The 25,433-nt window shown below is 39.3% G+C and overlaps 1 protein-coding gene across 2 annotated transcripts in view; it reads left to right on the top strand.

Annotated features, from left to right (window-relative positions):
• Positions 1–25,433, top strand: part of HERPUD2 (HERPUD family member 2) — a 61,009-nt gene that overhangs the window by 6,167 nt on the left and 29,409 nt on the right. Inside the window, exons 2-4 of one of the 2 annotated variants that reach the window (XM_075558196.1) lie at positions 18,751–18,828; positions 21,294–21,407; positions 24,551–24,708. In XM_075558196.1, the coding sequence (XP_075414311.1) occupies positions 18,751–18,828; positions 21,294–21,407; positions 24,551–24,708 (350 nt within the window). The remainder of the gene's footprint in view (positions 1–18,750; positions 18,829–21,293; positions 21,408–24,550; positions 24,709–25,433) is intronic. The other variant, XM_075558197.1, reaches the window with a different exon arrangement.

Genomic DNA, 25,433 nt, shown 5'->3' on the forward strand with positions numbered 1-25,433 from the left:
CGAGCAGCTAATGAAGTCTGTTCTGCTTTTTACAGCTGCTCCTTAGCTCTGAGATTGTGTTAGATTTATAGGAAGCAAGAATAGAGCCATTTGTGTAGGTTCTTTTTCGACAATTTAATGTCTCGTAACTCAATTGCCATCTAGAGGAATTCATTACTTTCATTACTAAAGGAAATAGTTTATAATACATTATGTAATTAGAGATTTACATGTCAATTTTGGTAATCTGAGGGAACTTAAAAAAACTTGTGGAAAAAATTCCATGATCTTTAATTCCATTTTTCCCATGAACTCTTTTAACCCCCTCCTGCAGGCAGTTCCTTGATTAAGAATGAGATCTGTTCTGGAACTGTCTTTAACGTGTAGGTGAGTCATAACAGGTGCATATAGTTTTTAATTTCACTTTAATTTAGTGTAAGAAAGCCCCCCCTGTTGGTGTAGGGGGTTAAGAGTTGAGCTTCAAACTGAATGGTCAGTCAAACCCACCAGCCCCTCCATAGCAGGAGGTTGTGACTGTCTGCTCCAGTAAAGATTGCTCCTCCTGGAAGCCTTCAGGAGCAGTTATACTCTGTCATAGGCCTGCTATGAGTTGGAATTGACTGTATGGGTTTGGGATTTTGGTTAGTCAACAAAATGCTCGAAGACTTTTCCATGACTTGAAAGCTGCACGAGGAGTAAGTGCAGGTGATTGTGATGAATTTGTTTGCAGTAGAGCTTTCCATTCAATTGTTTTAAAGTGTGGACAGATCTGCATAACATTAAAGGACAAGTTGAAATTGGGTGAAAGAACTTTGATGGCACAGTGGTTAAAACCTTGGACTGCTAACTAAGGTCATAACTGCACATAGTGGGACTGGAATTTGAACCCAGGTTGGTCTGACTTGAAAACCTAGGTCATTAACCGTTACTGTTTACTTTATATGTATAACAATGAAGGACCATATTAAGGACTTGGCCTTCACAGTTGTTTATGTGAAAACTATAAGGAAATATTAGGAATATAGAAAGAGGTGTATATGTGTTTAAATGGTTTGTGTGCAGGGGCTACAGATAAATGGATAGCACAGCCTTAACACTTTGCTAAAACGGACCAACTTAGCGTGCCGTTGCTTCTGTGCATTCTGACCCATTGTAGAGAACTTAAGAGGGTCATTATGCTTCATGTCCTTCGAAGCACTTTGATCTGCCCTGTTGCTCCTCGTCCCGGCTCCCTGTGAACCACAGCAGTTATGCGTCTTTGGCATTCTCTGTTGTTAGAAAGTCCTGCTTTGTCAACGACCTAGGCTTGAAATGTCTCTTTGGAGTCCCAGAGTTCCTCTTTTGTTTTTTGCTTTGCTTGCCTATGCTGCAAGTTGATAAGAAGTGGAGACGATTTGAGTAAGCCATGTTTGCATTTACAGTGATTTTGAATCTCCTGGGTTCTAGACTGGGTGCCTAGACTGAGATGAGAGGCGATGTGTTGTAGAACAATGCCACATTCCTTTTCCACAGAAACGCTATTTTGTGCACTTTCTCAGAACAAGCTCCCTAAAGCTCCCTAGACTGAGATGAGAGGAGATGCGTTCTAGAACAGCGCCACATTCATTTTCCTAGACTTGTAAAAACTATATGTAAGTACTGAAAGGTTAATAGTTACTGACAGTTCTTTGAACTTAAAAGTTGAAGATTGCTTTTACTAAGCAATTAGTGCTAGATAGTTCTTAAATTATCATATGAAACTGGCTTGATTATACTAAAAGGCATATATGGGCTCATGAGGGAGTGGGGAGCGGGGACGGAGGGGGAAAAAAAAGAGGACCCGATGTCAAGGGCTTAAGTGGACAGCAATTGTTTTGAGAATGATGAGGGCAATGAATGTACAGATGTGCTTTACACAATTGATGTATATATGGATTGTGATAAGAGTTGTATGAACCCCTAATAAAACGTTTAAAAAAACAAACAAAAAAAACTAAAAGGCGTATATGCTAGGAACGAACAGAGACTGAATACCCATTAAGCAAGATGGGGCTGGACTTTTGGCATGAACAAAACAGGGGCAGCAATTGGCCAAAGTAGAGACCACAAATGTCAAGCAGACTGGGCACAAGGAAAAGTGAGCACCGCCACTGGAAGCGAGCTGGCAGGGCACGAAGTGGAATTCACGTCATCTTGTGAATTTTGTGTATGATAGCATATTCAGTTCTCTCTCATCCACCACCTAAGTACACATTGACACTGCAGTCACATGACATGTGACATGCCTGGTCTTGGGCAAAGCAATCCACTGTGCATCTTCAAATCCAGCCCCCCTTTGTATTGTGTAGCATGCTTTTCAATTTTTCATCCCTGTTGGGTATCAGCAGTAGGCCAATGAGCTCTGACAATACCAAAGGGCAGAATGTGAATGCACACATTTTGAAGTAGAACTTCAAGATGAAAAGCCTTCATGAGGATTTAAAAAGGGCCCACCACAAACATTTTATGACAAACAAATGAAATTATTTCCAACTGCCTTGTAAGGACTGTTTCTTTTGACTGTCTCAGAACTGAAGAACAAAATCACTTGTTCCAAATCATATCATTTTACTTAGTATGTTTCAAAGATAAATTTTGTGTCAGTGTCCAAATTGGAATGATTGTCATTTTATTTGATACATTTCAGTTATTCAGATGTCTTTGCTATGATCGAGTCACATTTAAAAGGTGACGTACTTTGAGATCAAGGGACAATGAAATGGCAACAACTAAGTGGAATGCAAAAATGGAAGCTGACAAAAGATGAAAAGAAAAGCATTGTGAATCTAAAGATTCCAAAATTAGCTTCCTTTTTAAAACAACAAATCAGAAGATCCTTTGAACACTTAAATTTAATGTTACTGCTAGTGCTGAAATTACTAATAGCAGTATAAATATAAAATAATTTGTTCCATTATAAATATAAAAGAATTTGTTCCAAATTGTGTATCCATTCCTTGCTTGGTAAAATATTGATACTGGTGTAGAAAGTGAGATTATTTTAGAATCTGAAATTGTTGCATCTGCAGACTCCATAAATTACAGAAATACAGTTCTTGCTTTATACAGCAAGTGTTCATTTAGTGATGCACATTGTTGGATCAAAAGAGGACCGAGTGATTATTGACATCATGTCACAAATTACTGGATGATAAACCAGCAAGCAGAGTTCTAGCCACAATGTATTCTGTGGATGCAAAATTTATACTGACAATTATAAGAGGACGTGGCTATTTTGTTATCCATCAGTCAGGTTTTTATAGTATTTTATTGTGAAATGATTCAGTCCTAAAACATTTAATTCTTGATTTGCTATATGGATGAATTTAGTGACTGTGCACTTTGTATATGATCAGCAAGCACAATTCAATTCACATCAATTTGACATGATTTTAACTTCACATGAGCTGGAAACACAATTTAGAAAGAGCATCAATATTGAAAAGCCATTTTGCAACTTGTCATTATAACAATTGCTAAATGGGGATTATCTTTTCCCGAACAGATGAAGTTTTTGGATCCACACAAAATGGAAATTTTTTTGGGGGTTTATTTGACCTTGGTCATTTTGACCTAATTATAGAAGGTTGCACCTCAAAATAGAGTAATAAAGGAAAGGGCAACTCATCAGAAACATCTAGAATGTGTTAAACATTAATAAACTTAATAAGTGATAGTATTTGATCACTTATTTTCTGTGAAATGAGTTTCATCTATTTCACTTCACCTGTAGGTTCTCCTCCTGATCTTTCTAATACACACCAGCTAAGCATTCTTTTAAGACCCTTATCTCCAACAGATGGATCAGTCAACAGATGTTGACATTTACTAGCTAAAAAGTTATACCAGTGAAGAAATTGCAGATCAAATACTTCACTATTCATGAGACATTTGCAAAATGGCTTTTTAAAGTGCAGAGGTTAGTCTTTTGACTGTGCTGCCGACATTTGAGGGCATTATAAAGACACAGACAATTTTAGAATGTAATGAATATGCTATTTTCATACCAAGTGTTGCATGTTCGCTTCATCCAGGAGGAGTGTGTAGTGCAGTAGATTGTTGTCTAGAAGCAGTTGACACATTTTCTTACCACTCCTTACCCATGAGAGTGATTAAATATTAAAAATGCCTTTTTAAATTGTTTTATTAGGGGCTCATACAACTCTTATCACAATCCCTACATACATAATTTGTGTAAAGCACATTTGTACATTCATTGCCTTCATCATTCTCAAAACATCCGCTCTCCACCTAAGCCCCTAGCATCAGATCCTCATTTTTCTCCTCTCTCCCCGCTCCCCCTCCCTCATGAATCCTTGACAATTTATAAATTATTATTTTGTCATTTCTTGCCCTGTCCAATGTCGCCCTTCACCTACTTTTCTGTTGTCTGTCCCCTAGGGAGGAGAGGTCACGTGTAGATCCTTGTAATTGGTTCCCCCTTTCCATCTCAACCTCCCTTCACCCTCCCAGTATCGCCACTCACACCACTGGCCCTGAAGGGATCATCTGCCCTGGATTCCCTGAGTTTCCAGTTCCTATCTGTACCAGTGTCCATCCTCTGGTCTAGTTAGATTTGTAAGGTAGAATTGGGATGATGATAGTGGGGGAAGAGGGAGCATTTAGGAACTAGAGGAAAGTTGTATGTTTCCTCGTTGCCAACTGGCACCCTGACTGGCTTGTCTCCTCCCTGAGACTCTTCTGTAAGGGGATGTCCAGTGGCCTACAAATGGGCTTTGGATCTCCACTCCACACTCCCCCCCCCCCCCCCATTCATGATGGTAAGATTTTTTTGTTCTGATAATGCCTTATACCTGATCCCTTTAACCACCTCATGATTGCACAGGCTGGTTTGCTTCTTCCATGTGGGCTCTGTTGCTTCTGAGCTAGATGGCCGCTTGTTTACCTTCAAGCCTCTAAGACCCCAGACGCTGTATCTTGTGATAGTTGAGCACCATCACCTTTCTTTGCCACATTTGCTTATGCACACATTTGTCTTCAGCGATGGCATCATGGAGGTGAGCACACAATGATAAATGATGTTTTGTTCTTTGATGCCTGATAAACTGATCCCTTCGGCACCTCTTGACCACACAGGCTGGTGTGCTTCTTCCATGTGGGCTTTGATGCTTCTCAGCTAGATGGCTGCTTGTTTACCTTCAAGCTTTTAAGACCCCAGATGCTATCTCTTGATAGCTGGGCACCATCAGCTTTCTTCACATTTGCTTATTCACCCGCTTTGTCTTCAGCAGTTGTATCGGAAAGGTGAGCATCATAAAATGCCAATTTAATAGAAGAAAGTATTCTTGCATTGAGGGTGTACTTGCGTAGAGGCCCAATGTCCTTTTGCTACCTTAATACTAAACCTATAAATATATGTACATAGATATATTTCCCCATCGTCACATATAAATATAGTTACACACGTACATGTCTTTATTTAGACCTCTATAAGTGCCCTTTGCCTCCTTGTTCTTTCCTCTATTTCCTTTGACTTTCCTCGTGTCCTACTATCATGCTCAGTCCCCACCATGGTTTCAGTAATTCCTCTTGATACCCTTGATCACGTCCTGCCAGGCCTCCTACACCCTCCTCACCACCGATTTGGATCACTTGTTCCCTTGTCCCTGGGTTGTTAGCACCACTACCTATCCCCCCTCCTCCCCCTCTCCCATGTCACCCCGGAACTGTCGGACCCATTGTTTTCTCCCCCAGATTGTTCATCCAGCCTATCTTCTTTAGACAGACCTGCAGAGATAATAACATGCACAAAAAGAGACAGAGCAAAACCAAGCAACAATATACTAGAAAACAACAACAACAAGCCAATGACAGAAAACACACAAAACAAAACAAGAAAGAAAAGCTTGTAGTTAGTTCAAGGACTGTTGTTGGCCTTTAGGAGTGTTTTCCAGTTCAGTCTGTTGGGGCACCTTGCCCTGGCCCCAAAGTCCACCTTCAGCATTCCTTGGGGACCTCGCCGCTCCGTTTCCTTGCTGTTCTGTTGCACCCCCTTAGTTTTTTGCCTCGGTGTGACAGGATCAGATAGGGCGCAATTCCCGCACCGTGTCTCGGGTGTTGTCCCCTGTAGGTCTGTGGGTCAGTGAGGGACATCATGTCTCCTAGTGGGGCCGGCCATGTGGTCCTCTCTGTGGACTGGCTGCTCTAATCTGGAACATTGTCCTCAAGGCCTGGTGGGCCAGGATGTGCTCCACCTTCTCCTCATCCCCCTTCATCTACTCCCATGTGCTCTGATCAGATATATATCTCTCCCGGAGCTGCAGATTCAATGCCGTCCTTTGGAATTAATTCTTCGGTGAGGAGGGGTCAAAGTTCCTTTCTAATGCATACTGGAAAATGCATGTTGTAGCAACGAGTGTAGTCCTAGAATCATATACCCAGACTCTAGATGCCTTAGAAAATACTGCTGAAGAATAGACACAAAATGAAAAGGTGAAAATATTGCCAACAAAATGCAAACATTAGGAGTGTATATTTTTGTTAATTTTGTGGAGTAATATATTGTACCATTTTCCTCGATGTATCAAGGTCTCTAAGCTTCAGAAGTAAATTTAAAGACATGCACAGATCTCTACCAGCCTTTCAGAGTATTTACATAACTGAAGAGAAAGTTCTGAAAACACAGGAAGTGCGTCCAAATGCAGCTAATCAAGCACTTCACCCTCGCGGAAACATTTGGAAGAAGTCAACGACAGAAGTTCTTTAGAAGTACTCAAATCATCACGGACTTGGAATCTTGGCTGACAAGAAGGACAAAAGCATATGAAGTGTGTTTAAGAAGATTTTCCTTCTTAATCCATGTGAATCTTCCCTGATGAAGGATTGATCCATGAAGCCAGCCGAGAATTGGTGCAGGCCTAGGCTGATGACTTCAAATACTATCTTCTGTGGAGAAATAACAGAACCTTTATTCTTATATGAGAACTAAGTATACAGATTCAGCAAGACATTTTAATCGTGTAGGCATGGGTGATTCCATAACAAGTTAAAACACAATGCGTATTTCCAAATGTTGACATTGCTTTGTGCAGATTTCCAACCTTAGTGATCACAAACTGCTCAATAGAATGCTTGTTTTTGTCCGTAAAGAGCATAAAAAATCCTCAGCGTGCAGCATTGATTCAAGGGTAATAATTGATTAAGGATAAAGCATCAAGCCAAGGTTAATGATTCAAGGTTTTCTTGAATCATTGCCGCACGCTGAGGTGTGTGTGTGTGTGTGTGTGTGTGTGATATAAGAATAAAATTGCTGTTAGATCTTTGTAATACTATCTTTGTTCCACCATTTGTCTTTCAGTTTGTCATATTATAGTTGCTTGTGTGTTGCTGTGATGCTGGAAGCTATATTACTGGTGCTTCAAATGCCAGCAGGGTCACCCTGACCTAATGTTAACAGGTTTCAGTGGAGCCTCCAGACTAAGAAGAGACAAAGAAGCAGGATTTGGCTCCCCATATGGAGAAAGAAGCCTCTGAAAGCCTTATGCAGAGCTTCGAAGCACTGTCAGATACTGCTGATGGAGCAGGACTCAAGGTAAATAGAAACAGCTGCAGAAACCTTCTAATGATTAGAACCTGGAAGATGTAAAGTATGAACTTAGGAAAATTAGAAGTGGTCAAAATGAAATGGATGCGTAATAAAGATCGCGATCCTAGGCATTAGCTGAAATGGACTGAAACTGGCCATTATGAATCAGGAACATCACATGATTTACTATGCCAGGAGTAACACAGTCAAGAGAAATGGCAAAGCATTCATTTTCAGAAAGGATCTTGCTAAATCTACCATGAAGTACAATGCTATCGGTGATCAGTTATCTATCCACCTTCAAGGAAATCTAGTCAGTACTGCTATTATTCAACTTTTTGCCCCAACCACAATAGCTAATGATGAAGAAATTGAAGAATTCTAATGATTTCAGTTAGAAATTAATCAAACATGCAATCAACTTGTATTGATAGTTGTTGGTGATTGGAATGCAAAAGTTGGAAACAGGAAGGAGCAGGTAGTCGGAAAATATGGATGGGGTGACAGAAGTGAAGCTGGAAATAGCGTGTTGGAATTTTGTAAAACTAACACCTTGTTTATAGCAAATAATTTTTTCAACACTATATATATATGGACTTCTCCAGATAGAATAACAGAAATCAGATTGACTAAATCTATGGGAACACCCAACTGAGTGTGGAAAAGACCATTAATTGCTCATATGTAAGTTCAGGATAAAGCTGTAGCAAATGAAAACAAATCCACGAGAGTCAAATATGACCTTGAGTCTATCCCACCTGAATTTCGAGAACATTTCAGGAACAGATTTGTTGCAGTGAACACTAATGTCAGAAGACTTAATGAGCTGTGGGAGAACATCAAGACCACTATAAATAAAGAAAGCAAAAGGTTATTAAAAAGCAAAGAAAGAAAATCAAAATGGATGTCAGAAGAGATTGGTAATTACACTTAATCATAGAGTAGCTAAAGCAAATGAAGAAAGGATGAAGTCAAAGAGCTGAATAGAAAATTTCAAAGGGCAGCTAGAAAGACAGCCAAATATAACAGTGCAAAGGCCTAGAGTTAGAAAACTAAAGGGAAGAACACGCTCAATATATCTGGAACTGAAAGAACTCCGGAAAAACCTCTAGCCACACGGTGCAATTTTGAACAATTCTGTAGGCAAACTATTGAATGATACAGGCAGCACTAAGAGAAGATGGAATACACAGAGTCAGTGTACCATGAAAAACTAGTCAACATCCCACCATTTCAGGAGGGAGCATAGAAGGGATACACAGTCACTGAACCATGAAAAATGAGTCAACATTCCACCATTCAGGTAGCATATAAACAAGAACCAATGGTGCTGAAGGAAGAACTTCAAACTGCACTGAATTCCTTAGCCAAAACAAGACTCCAGGGATTGATGGAATACCCATGAAATGCTTCACAGTGCTGAAGCAGCACTGGACACACTCACTGGTCTATACCAGGAAGTTTGGAAGAGAGCTGCTTTACCAGCTGACTGGAAGAGATCCATATTTGTACCCATTCCAGAGAAAGGTAGACCCAACATAATGCTCAAACTAGAGAATGATGTCATTGATATCACACAGAAGTAAAACTTTACTTAAGATCATCCAACAATGGTTGCAGCAATATATTGACAGGGAACTGCCAGAAGTTCAGAAGTTGTGGAACAAGGGATACCATTACTGAGGTAAGATGGGTCTTGAATGAAAGCAGAGAATACCAGAAATATGTTTACTTATTGTGGTAGTTACATAATCTGTTGTCAGTTTGAGACTGAAGAGTGAAGCAGTGGAATTTGAAGTTAGCCTGTCAATCAGGTTGCAGCTTGATGGCCTCATTTGGAGGCACTAAGGGGATAAATAGCTCGCTGGAGACGGGACACATACACACTCCCTGTGAGACATGCTTGCTGACAAGACACATGGAGCTACCTAGAGCCCTGGAGCTGAAGGAACCACATGGAGACAGACCTCTGCCAGTGCTGAGTTGTCTCTACCGCCACTGGATCCACAAGACTTTCTACCCACTGGCCTGTGATCTTCCTGCATTCGGCATCATTGCATGTGTTGTGTGAGTCTGAAGAGGATTTATAGATTAGTATCAGACATCTGGGCTAATATCGGATTTATGGACTTGATGTGGACTGGGCTGGGATGTTTTCTCAATATTCAATTGCTCTTGTATATAAAGCTCTTATGCACATATGCAAGCTTATGCCTCTGTTTCTCTAGTCTATCTGGACTAGTACACTTATGTTTCATTGTTTATGCAAAGTTATTCAACTGTGTGGACCATAATAAACTGATAACCTTGAGAAGAATGGGAATTCCAGAACACTTGTGTGCATTCTGAACTTGTACTTGGGTCAAGAGGCAGTTGTGTAAACAGAACGGGAATATTCCATGGTTTCAAATTAGGAAAGTTTTGCAAAAGGATTGTATCCTCTTACCATACTTGTTCAATCTGTTAAGCTGAACAAATCATCAGAGAAGTTGAATTGTGTGAAGAGTGGCCTCAGGAATCGAGGAAGGCTTATTAACAACCTGTAGTATGCAGATGAGATAACCTTGCTTGCTGAAAGTGAGGAGGAGTTAAAGCACTTGCTGATGAAGGTCAAGGATTGTAACCTTCAATATGTTTTACAACTCAAGGCAGGAAGACCAAAATCCTCACAACTGGACCAATAGGTAACATCATGATAAATGGAGAAAAGGTTGAAGTTGTCAAGGATTTTGCCTTGCATTAGGTAAATCTGCTCGACTTCTTTGGAGTATTGAAAAGCAAGGAAGTTACTTTGAGGATTAATGTGTGCCTGGCCCAAACCATCGAATTTTCAGTTGCCTCATATGCATGTGAAAGTCGGACATTGAATGAGGAAGACCGTAGAAGAATTGATGTATTTAATTGTGGTGCTGGAGAAGGATAAACTGATCTATACTGGAAGATGGGAAGCCAGCGTGCTACTTAGAGTCAAGAACGGCCACGCTTTGTCTTATATACTTTGGACATATTGTCAGGAGAGACCAGTCCCTGGAGGACATCGTCATTGGTAAAGTGAAGGGTGGCAAAAAAGAAGACCCTCACTGGGACGGATTGACACAGTGGGACGGATTGACACAGTGGGACGGACTGACACAGTGGGACGGACTGACACAGTGGGACGGACTGACACAGTGGGACGGACGGACACAGTGGGACGGACGGACACAGTGGCTGCATCAGTGGGCATAGGAACAATTGTGAGGATGGCGCAGGTCAGTGCGGTGTTTAGTTCTGTTCTGCGTAGGATCACTATGGGTCGGCGCCAACTCAGTGGCACCTAACAACAGCATTGTCCTTGTTATGCATGGAAGTAAATATTGTTGAGGATCCTTGGAGGCATAGTGGGTATGTGTTGGGTTGCTACACCCAAGGTCAGCAGTTTGAAGTCACCAGTGGCTCTGCAGGAGAAAGACAAAGCTTTCTACTCCTCTAAAGAGTTAGTCTGAGAAACCTACAGGGGCACTTGTACCCTGTTCTAAAGGGTCACAATGAGTTGGAATCGATTTGCTGTCCATGAGTTTTTAGATCGCGTGGGTAGTTAAGAAGTGAAAGATCTGTTTAAAAATTAGATATAGTAATTTGCTGTAATAATCATTAAATATTCTTTTAGGAACTATTTTTATTTACAATTATAGCATTGATTTTGAAACAGATATCAAAATTGAAGTATGAGCTGTTTAAAGCAATTGGTGGAGTCAAGTTTTCAAGGTGGGAGATCAGTAGAATTTTACATGAATATTTGAAACCAAGCTCACAGACTCATTTTCTTGTTGAATGAATATTTTTTTTTGAAAAAGTGGTCTATAGTAAAAATCTTAGTACCCACATCCACGAAGGTTTGATAATCCACTACATCTCATTCCACTAATATGGGCCATGCCACTTTTGAATTCAATTTCTAACATTATGATCGCATTTTAAAAAGTTCCATCATGAATTGCTGAGACACAAAAGAACATGTACAAAGGGGCTTCAGAAAGTAGGTGGAAACATTCCATTATCCTGTAATTTAAAATGTCACCTAACTTACAGAAGCCCTGTGTGTGTATATTTACATATATACATATACATATACATACATGTGTCATTCATATTCTATTTGAATGCATGATTATCACTATTCAGGCAACTCATATGCCTTAATCCAGCTCTAACTAAAACATGATTAAGTCAGACATAATTATGAGATACTCATTTAATCTTTGTGGTAAACATAACTTTGATACAAGCTAGATGATTTTCTTGAAATATGAAAGCATTGTTGATTTTGCAAATGCATTTGAAGTGAATAGTATTTTATCTATTCTTGATATTAAACCTTAAAGAAACAATCACTTATGATAGAGGAAGATGTAAACATTTTAAGAGGAAAAAAAGTGTTTCCACAGATTAAGATTCATTTTTGTATATCATACCAGCAGATGAGTGTTCCTCACCTTTGTTCTTAGCAGTGTCTGATAAATAAAACTGAACTTGATGCCAACTCATAGTGACCCAATAGGAAAGGGTAGGACTGTCTCTCTGGGATTTCAAGACTGTGCCTCTTTTGGGAGTGAAAAAGCTCAGCTTTCTCCCGAGGAGTCAATGGTGATTTCGAACTGCAAACACTAGTTAGTAGCCCAATGCATAACCACGATCCCACAGGTAGCAAACAATTTTTGCCCCATGAGTTAAAAGGCTGTTTGTTTAGTGTGGATGGTTGTGTCTCTAGGCTCCTCAGAGTGTGTACAATTTGGTAATTCACCTGACTGCACTATCGTCTATCACTATACTTGGTCTGCAGTGGAGTAGCAGAGGTGGTTGAAGATAGAATTTGATGACTCTTATTTAATTGGTACCTTATTTGCCAGTCAATATTATGTGATAGGTGATATTTTTGGAGAGGAAGATAACTTTTTATTGTGTTAAGCCACGGTGTTCCTAAAGTTTGTTATATCAGCCAGCATTACTTGATTTACTATCAAAATGGAATTTTCATTTCAAGTAAAACAATGTTATTAGTAACAGGTCTAGATAAATAAAAATATATTACTCCTAAAAGTTGAGTTGAATTTAAGTTGAGTTCTCTATAGTTTTCAATGCTATAGCTTAGAAGACCAAAATAGTTAAAAATCCAGCCAGTTCATTATTGTGTTGAATTTGTTGTGCTTAATAACTGATTTGTCTGATATCTAAATTCACTGGTATTTATTTACACTGAAGAGACTATTTTTTAGCTCAAATTGGGCACATGAAAATTTCTTTTAAAATTTTCTTTTAAATTCTCCCTGATTTAAAAACAATTGAGTATTTAACTTAATGTAAATATATATATATATAGTAGGAGGCTTCAAAAGGTTTATGGAAAATTCCATTACTTTTAAATTTCCTTTTCCATGGACTTTTGAAAGCTTCCTTGAGAAACAATTCACTTAAAATTTGCCCTTTTGATGTGTACACTTACATGATATTTAGTAGTTTACAAATATGTGCAGCCTTCATCAATGTCTAATTGCCAACCATTTCAACACCCTAAAAATCAACCTTTTTTTTTTTTTGCGTGACTCATTTTATTTTTTTTCTTGCATTTTTAAAATTTTAACAATTTATTGGGGCTCATACAATTCTTTTCACAGTTCATACATATACATACATCAATTGTATAAAGCACATCTGTACAGTCTTTGCCCTAATCATTTTTTTCTCTTTTCTTCTTTTACATTTTATTAGGGACTCAGACAACTCTTACCACAATCCATACATATACATACATCAATTGTATAAAGCACATCCATACATTCCCTGCCCCAATCATTCTCAAGGCATTTGCTCTCCACTTAAGCCCCTTGCATCAGGTCCTCTTTTTTTTTTCCCCCCTCCCTCCCCATTACCCCCTCCCTCATATGCCCTTGGTAATTTATACATCGTTATTTTGTCATATCCTGCCCTATCCGGAGTCTCCCTTCTCCCCTTCTCTGCTGTCCCTCTCCCAGGGAAGAGGTCACATGTGGATCCTTGTAATCAGTTCCCCCTTTCCAACCCACTCACCCTCCACTCTCCCAGCATCGTCCCTCACACCCTTGGTCCTGAAGGTATCATCCACCCTGGATTCCCTGTACCTCCAACCCTCATATGCACCAGTGTACAGCCTCTGTCCTATCCAGCCCTGCAAGGTAGAATTCGGATCATGGTAGTTGGGGGGAGGAAGCATCCAGGATCTGGGGGAAAGCTGTGTTCTTCATCGATACTACCTCACACCCTAATTAACCCATCTCCTCTCCTAAACCCCTCTATGAGGGGATCTCCATTGGTCGACACTTGGGCCTTGGGTCTCCACTCTGCACTTCCCCCTTCATTTAATATGATATATATATATATATATCTATACATACATACATACATATATACATATACACATACATACACACACTTATACCTTTTTTTTTTTTGCATGATGCCTTATACCTGGTCCCTTGGGCACCTCGTGATCACACTGGCTGGTGTGCTTCTTCCATGTGGGCTTATTTGCTTCTGAGCTAGATGGCCGCTTGTTCACCTTCAAGCCTTTAAGACCCCAGACACTATCTCTTTTGATAGCCGGGCACCATCAGCTTTCTTCACCACATTTGCTTATGCACCCATTTGTCTTCAGCGATCCTATCATGGAGGTGTGCAGTCAATGATATGATTTTTTGTTCTTTGATGCCTGGTAACTGATCCCTTTGGGACCACTCGATCACACAGGCTGGTGTGTTCTTCCATGTGGACTTTGTTGCTTCTGAGCTAGATGGCCGCTTGTTTATCTTCAAGCCTTTAAGACCCCAGTCACTATCTCTTTTGATAGCCGGGCACCATCAGCTTTCTTCACCACATTTACTTGTTCACCCACTTTGGCTCCAGCCGTTGTGTTGGGAGAGTGAGCATCATAGAGTTCCAATTTAATAAAAGAAGGTATTCATGCATTGAGGGAGTGTTTGAGTAGAGGCCCAAGGTCCTTCCGCCACCTTAATACTTGACCTATAAATATAGACACATAGATCTATTTCCCCATCCTCCTATATATATTTGCATGTACATGTCTTTGTCTAGACCTCCATGAATGCCCTTTGACTCCTAGCTCTTTCCTCCATCTCCCTTGACTTTCCTCCTGCCCTACTACCTTGCTTCATCGCCACCTGGGCTAGAGTATACCTCTTCTCTAAGCAACCTTACCCTTGATCATTTCCCACCATGCCTGCCACTCCCCCTTCTCTACCATTTGGGGTCCCATGTTTTTCCCTTGTCCCTGGGTTTGTTAACACCACTTCCTTACCCCCCCTACCCCCCCACCCCAAGTCCCCCCAGAACTGTCGGTCCTGTTGTTTTTCCTCCAGATAGTTCATCCAGCCTGTCCTATTCAGACAGACCTGTGGAGTCACTAACATGCACGAAAACTAGACAGAGGAAAACAAAGCAACAGTATACAACCAGACAACAATACAACCAAAACAAACCACTGACAAAGAACAGAACAAAACAGTTCACAAGAGAAAAGCTTGTAGTTAGTTCAGGGATCGTTTGCTGGCCCTTAGGAGCGTTTTCCAGTCCATTCTGTTGGGGCACCACGCCCTGGCCCCAAAGTCCACTTTCAGCATTCCCTGGGGACCTTGCCACTCCATTCCCTTGCTGTTCCGCTGCACTCCCCCAGTGATTTGCCTCGGTGTGGTGGGATCAAGTCAGGTGCAATTCCCACACTGTGTCTCCGGTGCTGTCCCCTGTATTGCCCTTAGTCACTGAGGGGCATCATGTCTCATAGTGGGGCCAACCATGTTGTTCTCTCTGTGGACTGGCTGCTCTACTCAGGAACATCATCATCACGGCCTGGTGGGCCAGGCTGTGCTCCACTCTCTCCTCCTGCCCCTTCATCTGCTCCCGTGTGCTCTGATCAAATATGTCCATCTCCCAGAGCTGCAGAGTCAATGGCGTCCTTTGGGACAAATTCTTTTTGGGGGAGGGGCAGGAATCCACTTAATTTATGGTGCTGGGGCCAGCCTCCCAGACCTCTCCACCCAACCTTATTTTTTATTAGCAGTCACTCTCCATTCTCCTCCCTCTCCCTGGCTACCTCTAATTAACTTCTCATCTCTGTGGCCTTTGGGTGTAAATGGAATCATAGAATGTGTGACTTTTTTGTGTGGCTTTTTCTCTTAGCATAATATTTTAAAGTCTCAATGTTTTAAAAACTCCCTAACGTGATCAATTATCAGGCATCAAAGAGCAAAAAATCATATCATTGGGTGCACACCTCCATGATACCATCGCTGAGGACAAACAGGTGCATAAGCAAATGTGGCGAGGAAAGCTGATGGTGCCCTGCTATCAAAAGAGATAGCCTCTGGGGTCTTAAAGGCTTGAAGGTAAACAAGAGGCCATCTAGCTCAGAAGCAACAAAGCCCATATAGAAGAAGCACACCAGCCTGTGTGATCACGAGGTGTCGAAGGGATCAGGCATAAGGCATCATCAGAACAAAAAAGTCTTACAATAGTGAATGAAGGGGAAAGTGCAGAGTGGAGACCGAAAGCCCATTTTTTGGCCACTAGAGATCCTCTTGCAGAGGGGTCTAGAGGAGGAGATGAGTCAGGGTGCGACCTAGCACTGATGAAGAATACAGCTTTCCTCCAGTTCCTAAATGTCCCTCCTCCCCCCTCCGCCCTCCCCACTATCATGATCCGATTTCTACCTTGCAAGTCTGGATAGAGCAGAGGATGTACACTGGTGCAGATAGGAGCTGGAGGCACAGGGAATCCAGGGTGGATGATACCTTCCGCACCAGGGGTGTGAGTGGCGATACTGGGAGGGTAGATTGAGAGTGGGTTGGAAAGAGGGAACCGATTACAAGGATCTGCATGTGACCTCCTCCCTGGGGGACGGGCAACAGAAAAGGGGGTGAAGGGAGACGTCGGACAGGGCAAGATATGGCAAAATAATAATTTATAAATTATCAAGGGCTCATGAGGGAGGGGGGAAGCAGGGAGGGAGGGGAAAAATGAGGACTTGATGCAAAGGGCTTAAGTAGAGAGCAAATGCTTTGAAAATGATTAGGGCAAAGAATGTACAGATGTGCTTTATACAATTGATGTATGTATATGTATGGATTGTGATAAGAGTTGTATGAGCCCCTAATAAAACGATTAGAAAAAACAAACTCCCTAAAGCATAGCATGCACCAGTCCTTCGTTCCTTTTCATGGCTCAATATCCCATTGCATGGAAAATGCTACATAGGTAGTGTGGTATACTAGGGGAATAACCCACCCCCTACCCTTGCAAAAAGAACAAAAAGGGATGTGGTGTGAGGGGGATAGTGCATTTGGATTCGTTCCACTAGGTCAGACTTTTAATCAGGCTTTCTATATAGAGTTTCTGAGAAGATTGTGTAACAGTGCAGGACAAAAAAGGTCTGATTTGTGGCAGACGGGGGACTGGTTTTGCCACTATAACAATGCACCTACTCACACAGCCATCGGAGTGTGCCAGTTTTTGGAAAACAAACAACCAAAACAAAACAGCATGCCTCCCTTGCCCCATGCACTGTCCGCACCTGACCTCTCTCCTTGTGAGCTTTCATTTCCATGAATAAAGAGGGACATGAAAGGACAGTGACATGATGACTCACAAGGGGTGATGACACAGGGAGGTGCTGTCAACGTTCCAAACAAATGAGTTTGAAAAGTGTTACCAAGAATGGAATCATAGATTTGACAAATGTATTAGATGATAATGGAGAGTACTTTGAAGGTGATAAGGTTACTTTGAAAAAAAATGTAAATACATAGCTTTGCAAAAAAAAAAATCCATTGCATTTTGGGTACCCCCTCATATCATCAGTTGACATGCATTTGGATAGTTTCCTCTATCTCGGTAGTGTAAGGCTACTGTGAGGAGTTATGTTTTCAACCCTTTGGGGTATCTAGCTAGGAATAGAATCGCAGGGTCACAGGGTCACTCTGTGTTTGACCTTTTGAGGAACCACCAAACTATTTTCACAGTTGCTGAAGCCTTTTAAAGTCCTACTAGCATTGCGCCAGGGTTCTAATTTCTGTACCATGCCATTTTGTTATATCATTGCATTCTCTCCTGATATTGATGTTTGTGACTGTGGAAAGTAGGAGTTTATTTGAACGTGATCACTAACTTTGAGAAAAATTGATTCTAAGATACTAACTATATGATTGCTCCTTTCATAGTAATGGGCTACTATCAGTACAACTTGTATAATAAATCAGATGAGTTTAGTATCAGCAAAGACTATAAATTAGTGCTATACTTTACAGGCTAAATATTTCATTTCCACCCTTAATGATGGTAGAATAAGTGGTCTATCGGATTACTGATAGAGATAATATGTAATTATTTTGTTAGAATTCAAAATAACTTAAAGAAACACTTGACTGTTCTTCATTTATGAAATAGGCTTTATGGGGCTAAGAGCCAAATTTCAGTTTTAAGTCTTCTCATATTAACTGTGTGAGTACTTTTTAGATTTATTGAGTACAGAATATGATGGAAATCACTAGAACATTATTTCCTACTTCAGTTCATAGGAAGGTGAAAACTGAATCTCCATGTACTTGTGTTGATTTTTCTTGAAAATTTGAAAAGTGTAGAAAGGTTTTTGTGAGTGGCAGGAATTCTGAAAAATGGAATAGTTACTTAACTAAACCTCATGATTCTTGAATGAAAACCAATAAATTGTTCTGCTTGATATGGTAGTAAAGAAAAGGAATCTTCTGTGTACTTTTTAGATGTAAAATACTGACAAAACTCAATAACTTCGGTGACCTTGAAGTTTTAACACACATTGAAGGTTTTTAACGACAGTCCTTTTATCACATTCCGACTACAAAGACTCCAATACCTCTTTTACTCCAACAATGTATTTGGTGGTAATTACAGCAGTTTGTGATACCTACAATAGATAGATTTCCATTTGCTGGGATCTCTCTGCCCCCTTTCGTGCACCTCCCACCTTTGCAGAGCTCTTACATATCTTAGGTGGGAGTTAGAAAAATAACTCTTCAACTATATCTGAGTTCTCTGCTTGTGACTAAAAGGAGTTTTATTTTACCAAATCTTAGACATGTTACTCCTAACCTTCAGTTTGTTTAATTAAAAAAAAATGGAATTCTTCTCTTTGTCCCATTTCTTAGTTAACAAAGGATCAGAGATTGGTGTATTCTGGCAGACTGCTTCCCGATCATCTGCAGCTGAAAGACATTCTCAGAAAAGTAAGCTTTCCTGTGACTGTTTTGATCATTAAAATGTGAGAAGAGATATGTTTTGATGTTTCATTCATACTCAAGTCAATTTAGTTTTTAGATCCTTAATTTCTCTGGATACCCTGATGAAAGAGAAAGTAAAGAACATGGGGATAGAGTCCTACTAGTCTGTATAACAGTTTTGTCTGCCAATCTGACAGTCACATCTGAAATAGAATTAAATATTGCTATTGGTATTTGGGTATTTTGTAATCTTTGTAAGAAAGCAATGATGACTTATCAGTGGAGGAGCAGAACAGAATGTACAAGTACCTAGTGATGGATTTTTATTGATACTAGTCTCTGCTAAATCATTTTTTGAGCAAATAGCATGACATTTTAATACAGATTAATTGCATTAAGAATTTAATTTCAGGACAGGGAGGAGAATGAAGCCCAAATGATCTACCAATTAGTAAGCTTTGAATTCTGATGCTCATACCTAAAGTGTATTTCAGTATAGGTTTTTATGCAACCAGCTTTAATGCTAGTTGCTTTGATGAGTACGTCTTTTAGCTCGTTTGTGGAATTTATACAGTTAGAGCCCTGCATTTGAAATGTATTTTGTTTGTGAATATAGCAAGCCAAGTTGAATGGTTAATTTTAGATGTTTTGCCTTAATATCTTTGACTTCTCTCTTCATGTTGCTTTGGATATTTATTGTCATTTGATAAGCTATGTCCTTTCCTAAATGCTTATGACTTGGGAAATCTGTGGGAAACTTTAAAACATTTCTGCCAGTATATTCTGTCTGCTTAGATAAATTGGTATTTTAGCTTTTCCAGTGTGGCTTTTGCCTGATATTTCATTTAAATTATGTCATTTCAGTTTGTTAATAACTTCTCTGTCTTTTTCTCTCAAAGGATGGGATTTGCAGCAGATTCATTTCTCTTTATGCTTAAAAACCTTTCTGCTCTCTGACCTTTGAAATGCAGATCTATTTTATCTTGACACAAGGATAGCTTGCATCTGCACATGAACACTAAAAAGCGTTTGCTGTCAGAACTGTATTCAGACACAGATGACTTAAAAACTGTCACAGGACTGTAGAGAAAACATTTTGAACAAAGTATTTGTTCTATTTTGAATGGATATTTGGATATTAAAGTCAGTGTACCCCTTTGGTTTTTTCACTTAAATGCTACCATTAGCATTATCTATTTAGTTAGTGTTTTACTGAAACATTCCACATAGGCAAATGAAGTGCTACTATGAGTTAGTTGTGATTACTATGATCTTTGAAACTAGGTTTTGAAGGCTAAACATTGTCTACTTGGATGGTTTCTAATATTTGCCATTTAGAAGCTGAAGGGACATTGTAAATTAGGAATGTTTTCCATCTGCTGTGCTAGACTGCTGTCTCAGTGAAGCCTTCTTAATATCACCATCAACTTCTTTCTCAAAATTCTAAAGCATGAAATGTGCTTTTCAGTTTTGTGTGAAAGACTGCTTTATATTTTTCCCTAAACGGGCTCCGATGGGTTAGTCTGGTCGCCCTGCAGTATCACGAGCCTCTTTCAAAAGAGAGTCACCACAGAGCTAAGCACAGTTCTCAGTTCTTGGCTCATTGTAGACAGTTGATAAGTTTTCAGTAGCTGTTCTTCTCTTTTAGCAATGAACTTCTCCTGTCCTCTCTCCCTTTTCATCATCCTCTTTTTAAAATTGCTCTTTCATTCTTTGTTTTGCTCTCTTTATTTGTTTTTCTTTTCCATCTTCTTGCATATTCTTTATGATGAAGTGTAAATAAATGTATTCATGTCATCAGTAAGCCAGAATGCCATCCCATTATAATTTCTTGGATTATTTTCCTTTTGTCGTAGGTCTCCTTTTCTGGAAACAGATAGAAAATAAATTATTATTGCAAATGTATACTTTTGTACATATCAGTATAAACATGTTACAGATAAAATAGCCTTTGACTTTAAAAGCAAAATAAAGAAACAAAAAAACCTTATATCACCTTGCTAAAAATGAACGGAAATAAGATTATGAAGAGATTATTTGAGTTTCATTTATACCTTCTGTGTCTCAAGTAATGGAAATATTTCCTATTTACTACTTAGGATTTGTAGACCTAAGCTTAAAGGTGTCTCTTCTAGTGCTGATCCTAAGGAGCTAGATGTTTTTATATTGAAATAAGAGGTTGAGTTGATATAATGTACATTATTGTTTTCTTCAGTACTGCATGGTATGCAAGTAACCTTTTTTGGGGGGGATAACAAGTAATATTTAAAATTTTCTACGTCTGGGGAAAATACCAAATTTAAAAACATTGCCGCATATTTGAAATGGCTGATTTAACTCAAATGACAGTTTATTGGTAATAAAATGACTGTGTAAGAAGGGAACTAAAGTACTTCAGCTTAGCGCTACTGCCTTTCTGAACTGCACATTTCCTGGTACTCCCCTTTAAATATGATCTTCTCTAATTGTAGCAAGATGAGTATCACATGGTTCATCTAGTATGTACTTCTCGGACTCCTCCCAGTTCTCCAAAATCTTGCACCGGTACAGAACATCACGAAGCGTTGGCATCCAGCAGCAGTTCTGTGAGTTATTTTGGGAGGAGTAAAACAAGTTTTCTGATTATCCTTCTTTTTTTTCCTTTGAAAACAAAATGAAAAATCTGAACCATTGGTGCTTATTTGAGGCGCTAGATTAGGCTTTTAAACTTTTATGTAGAGATCTTCTATATGAAGTAGCGTGATCCTTTGAAGACTGTTCACCCTGAGTTATAATTGATCCAACTCTGCTGGGGTTTAGTTACTGCAATACTCAGAAAACAAACTTGTAATATGGTTGTATAGCACAAACTCACAAACTAATGATGTGTTAGAAATGTTTAAGGTATTTAAGCGTTTAGTATATGTATCATTTACTCCAAGGACTCCTGGTAGTACAGTGGTTAACTGCTTGTCTGCTCATTGAAAAGTCAGTAGTTGAAACCCATCAGCTGCTGCATGGAGAGAGCGGGGGCAGTTTCCTGTGAAGTTGTGTAGGCGTGGAAACCCTAAGAGTCTGGGACAGTTCTCTACCCCTCAGTTTGTGGGAGTCAGAATGGACTTGGGAGCAATAGGGGTATTTTCTTCAAGTGGGTAAAATTGCTAAGTATTGAACGATGTTAAAACTTCTTGAAGCAGATTCTTGGTCAAGACTTTTGTTCTCTGAAACAACTGGATTTGTGTTATTCATCACAGTGGCAGAGAAAGAATAATATACGTGAGTCTATCAGGCTTATAAGAGCTGTGATCTGAAAGGTCTATGGTTCGAAACTACCAGCAGTTCCATGGGAGAAAGACAGGGCTTTGTACTCCTGTTACACTCTCAACAGCTCACAGGGGCAGTTCTACCCTGTTCTATAGGGTCACTATCAATCTGCATTGATTTGATGGTGGTGAGTTTGAGTTTGAGATCAGACTTACATATAAGAGAGAAATTAAAAGATTATTATGGAAAATTGAGGTGGAAAGATTTGTTTCTATGAACTTTTAAAAGGCCCTCTGTACATGTCTCCCTTCTTTATTTTTCATCTAACTAAAATTATTATGGAATACAAACATTATCTCCCAAGTTTTAAAGACATTGCTTTGGTCTCATTCTAAGTCCTTTTGATTCCCACCCCTACACTGTATGACACTTTTGGGGGTGGTAAAGGAAAGGATTAGCATGAGTGGACGTTTGCTACTGATTTCTTTGACAGGGAGTTTTCCTATTGCGAATTCCACATTCCTTCTTTAAGAAGGGGAGACGTAGATCTAGGTGGAAGATCTAGTAGATTCTGGTTAACTGCTTCTTTAAGAAATTAGATCCTTTAGTGGCTATATTTAATTAGTGGGCAGTAGCATTTAGTACCAGCCATGGACATTTAGTTTACATTAAACTCGGTATGCTTTGCCATCAGACTCAAGGCCTTTTTATGTCTCTTTCCTTGCCCTATGAAGGAATGAAACGTTGCCATTGATACACAGTTCTTCAAGTTTTCTGTAGGTACACATGTGTTGCTACAGTTTTTGTTGGGAAGTAATCTCTTATTGACTTTTAAAATGTTTCTCCAGTCCTGATTTTATATCACCTGTACATCTACAGGCAGCCCCAGGCTTACAGACCAGTTCAGTTCCTAAGTTGGTCTTTAAGTTGAATTTGTATTAAGTAGGAACAGATTGACACAGTTAGTATCTGACATTAATCATGTTTGTGTTATTATAGAGTATAACTTGATGCATAAAATGCATTAAAGAAATATTTCCACAGCTACATTAATGCATCTTTAATGTAATATTTGATAATATTTTGATGTGTGTTGCAAAGTAGGTCCTATTTGTCATAGTAACCTCACAATTTTAATATAATAGGTTTTTTCAAACTGTGGTTATATGTAATTTACATAACTATGACTGGTTGTACGCAATTTTTTTCCCCAAAGCATATTATAAAGCTCTAAAAAATTTCTGAGGCAAGTTAAGTTGATTGCACCTTAACTTTTCATGGCTTAGAACTTTCAGAGGGATTTGGAGATGTCTTAAAAATAGAGGTGTGAAAGAGTTACTCAATTAAGTTAGGAATTATTTGTTCTAAAAAAATTAGGCCGGGAAAAAAAAAAAAGGCTGTGCTGCCAAATACCTAGGCTTTTCTTTCATTATTTGTGGCAACTGATTTATATTCTGATGGTCTGTTTAATGAGAAACTGGGTCAAAAAAAGAAATCTTTTGAGTTTTTCCTCTGAAAAATCAATCAAGCATCTGAGAAAGTCTGGAGTAACTTATTATGTTAGAGAAAGCTCTCATGAGTTTTGTCAAAGGCCTGTGTGTTTAGGGCCCTTCCAGTGGCAGGACTTTGGAAGGCACATGGAGACACCCATCCTGGCAACAGGAAGTCAGCACTGGTAAAATACAATTTGAACAAGCTTACCAAGATGGTAAACTTATATTTTATTCACATTTTGAGGAGAAGTAGAGTTTGAATCAAATGTACATTGTACTTTAAGTTTGCATAAGACGCATGATGGAAACTTTTTAAGCAGCAAGAAATTGGAGCTGTCTTGAAGGGATTATATTGTTTAGCGTTATTGAATGAGTGAGGAACTGACATCATTTCAGTATGAGAATTGAAAAGTCTTCATTGACATCTTGTACATTTTGTAAAAAAATATGCTGGAGGCATCGATAAAGAGAATTTTAGAATCTAAAGGAATCTTGAAAATCTGTCAGCCTCAGTTTCTGTGACGGATGAAGTGAACTTTTAATGTCAGCAGCTTCCAGATCTTCTGATTTCTGTCTCGTTCCTCATTGTTTTAAAGCAGTGTGACCAGTAGCACATCATCTAGTACCTGACGCATACTCGATATTTAAATGATGCAGTAATTTATTGAGCACTTTCTGTGTCAGGCATCATGAAAAAACACTGCGTGCATTCATTTAATTCTTGTTCAGTATGCATTTTTTAGTATGTAATTACTACCCAGTGCTTTCTAGTTGTGAAATACAATGTATAATTACTCAATTTTGAATATTTTGAACCCTTAGGCTCATCAGAATTAAATGCTTGTCATAATGGGTATGTGAGTCATTAGTAAAGTTCTAAAATTTACTTTTTTTCAGAGATTTCATAAGCATATATTTTACCAATATGCTGGTATTCTCTTGATTGTAATGAGTTAAACCTCCTTGAAAAAATAACTTCATTTTTGTCGTAGAGTTCCGATCATTCAGGATCAACAACTCCATCATCCAGTCAAGAAACCTTGTCTGTAGGTGCCAGTTCTTCCTCAGAAGGACTGAGGCAACGTACAAACCTTCCACAAGCACAAACTGACCCTGCAGAGAGCCATCCGTTCCCATATGTCATGCAAGGGTGAGTGGCATTGTGGGAGCTGTGCATTGTAATTGGGGGCTCTTAACAATCAGCTAGTCCTGATATTGCAGCAATTTTATAAAATTAGAATTTTATTCATATACCTGATTATGTATCCCAAGAGCTAAGAGTTTTAAACAGGGCAGTACTTTGAAAGTTAGTCATATATATATATATATATATATATATATATATCAGAGTCATCTAGGCCAGTGCTTTTCAGACTTTAATGTTTATAGTAGTCACCTGTGGATCTCATTAGGATGCAGGTTCTGATTGATTACACCTGATGGGGCCTGAGATGGTGCATTTTTAACAAATTCCCAGAGGCTGCTGTTGTTTCTTGGACCATATTTTGAGTAGCAAGCGTCTAGATGATTACTTTTTTTAATTTTTAAAATTGAGTCTCAATGTAGATCTCAGTTTTCTGAGTGTCCATTTACTTGGAAGCATATAGGGTTCAGTAAACTGGGCTTTAAAGCCCCACAAGGTCGAGTAAAATCATTACGTAGTAGAAAGATACTGCGTGTTATTCAGAATCTTTGATGAGTTGGAAGTTTCTTTGGGAGTTTCCTCAAAAAGCCTGGTGTGGCTCTTGTATACTTCGCAAATACAGCAGGCTTCTTGGGTTAGGTAGTTCTGGGGAAAATGCTTCCAACCACCACGTAAACCTATTTCAGAGAGTAGCAGCTTTTAGAGAATTTCACTAGGGCAGCTATGACTTG

The sequence above is a fragment of the Tenrec ecaudatus genome, chromosome 9, assembly GCF_050624435.1.
Source record: "Tenrec ecaudatus isolate mTenEca1 chromosome 9, mTenEca1.hap1, whole genome shotgun sequence".
Classification (NCBI taxonomy): Eukaryota; Metazoa; Chordata; class Mammalia; order Afrosoricida; family Tenrecidae; genus Tenrec; species Tenrec ecaudatus.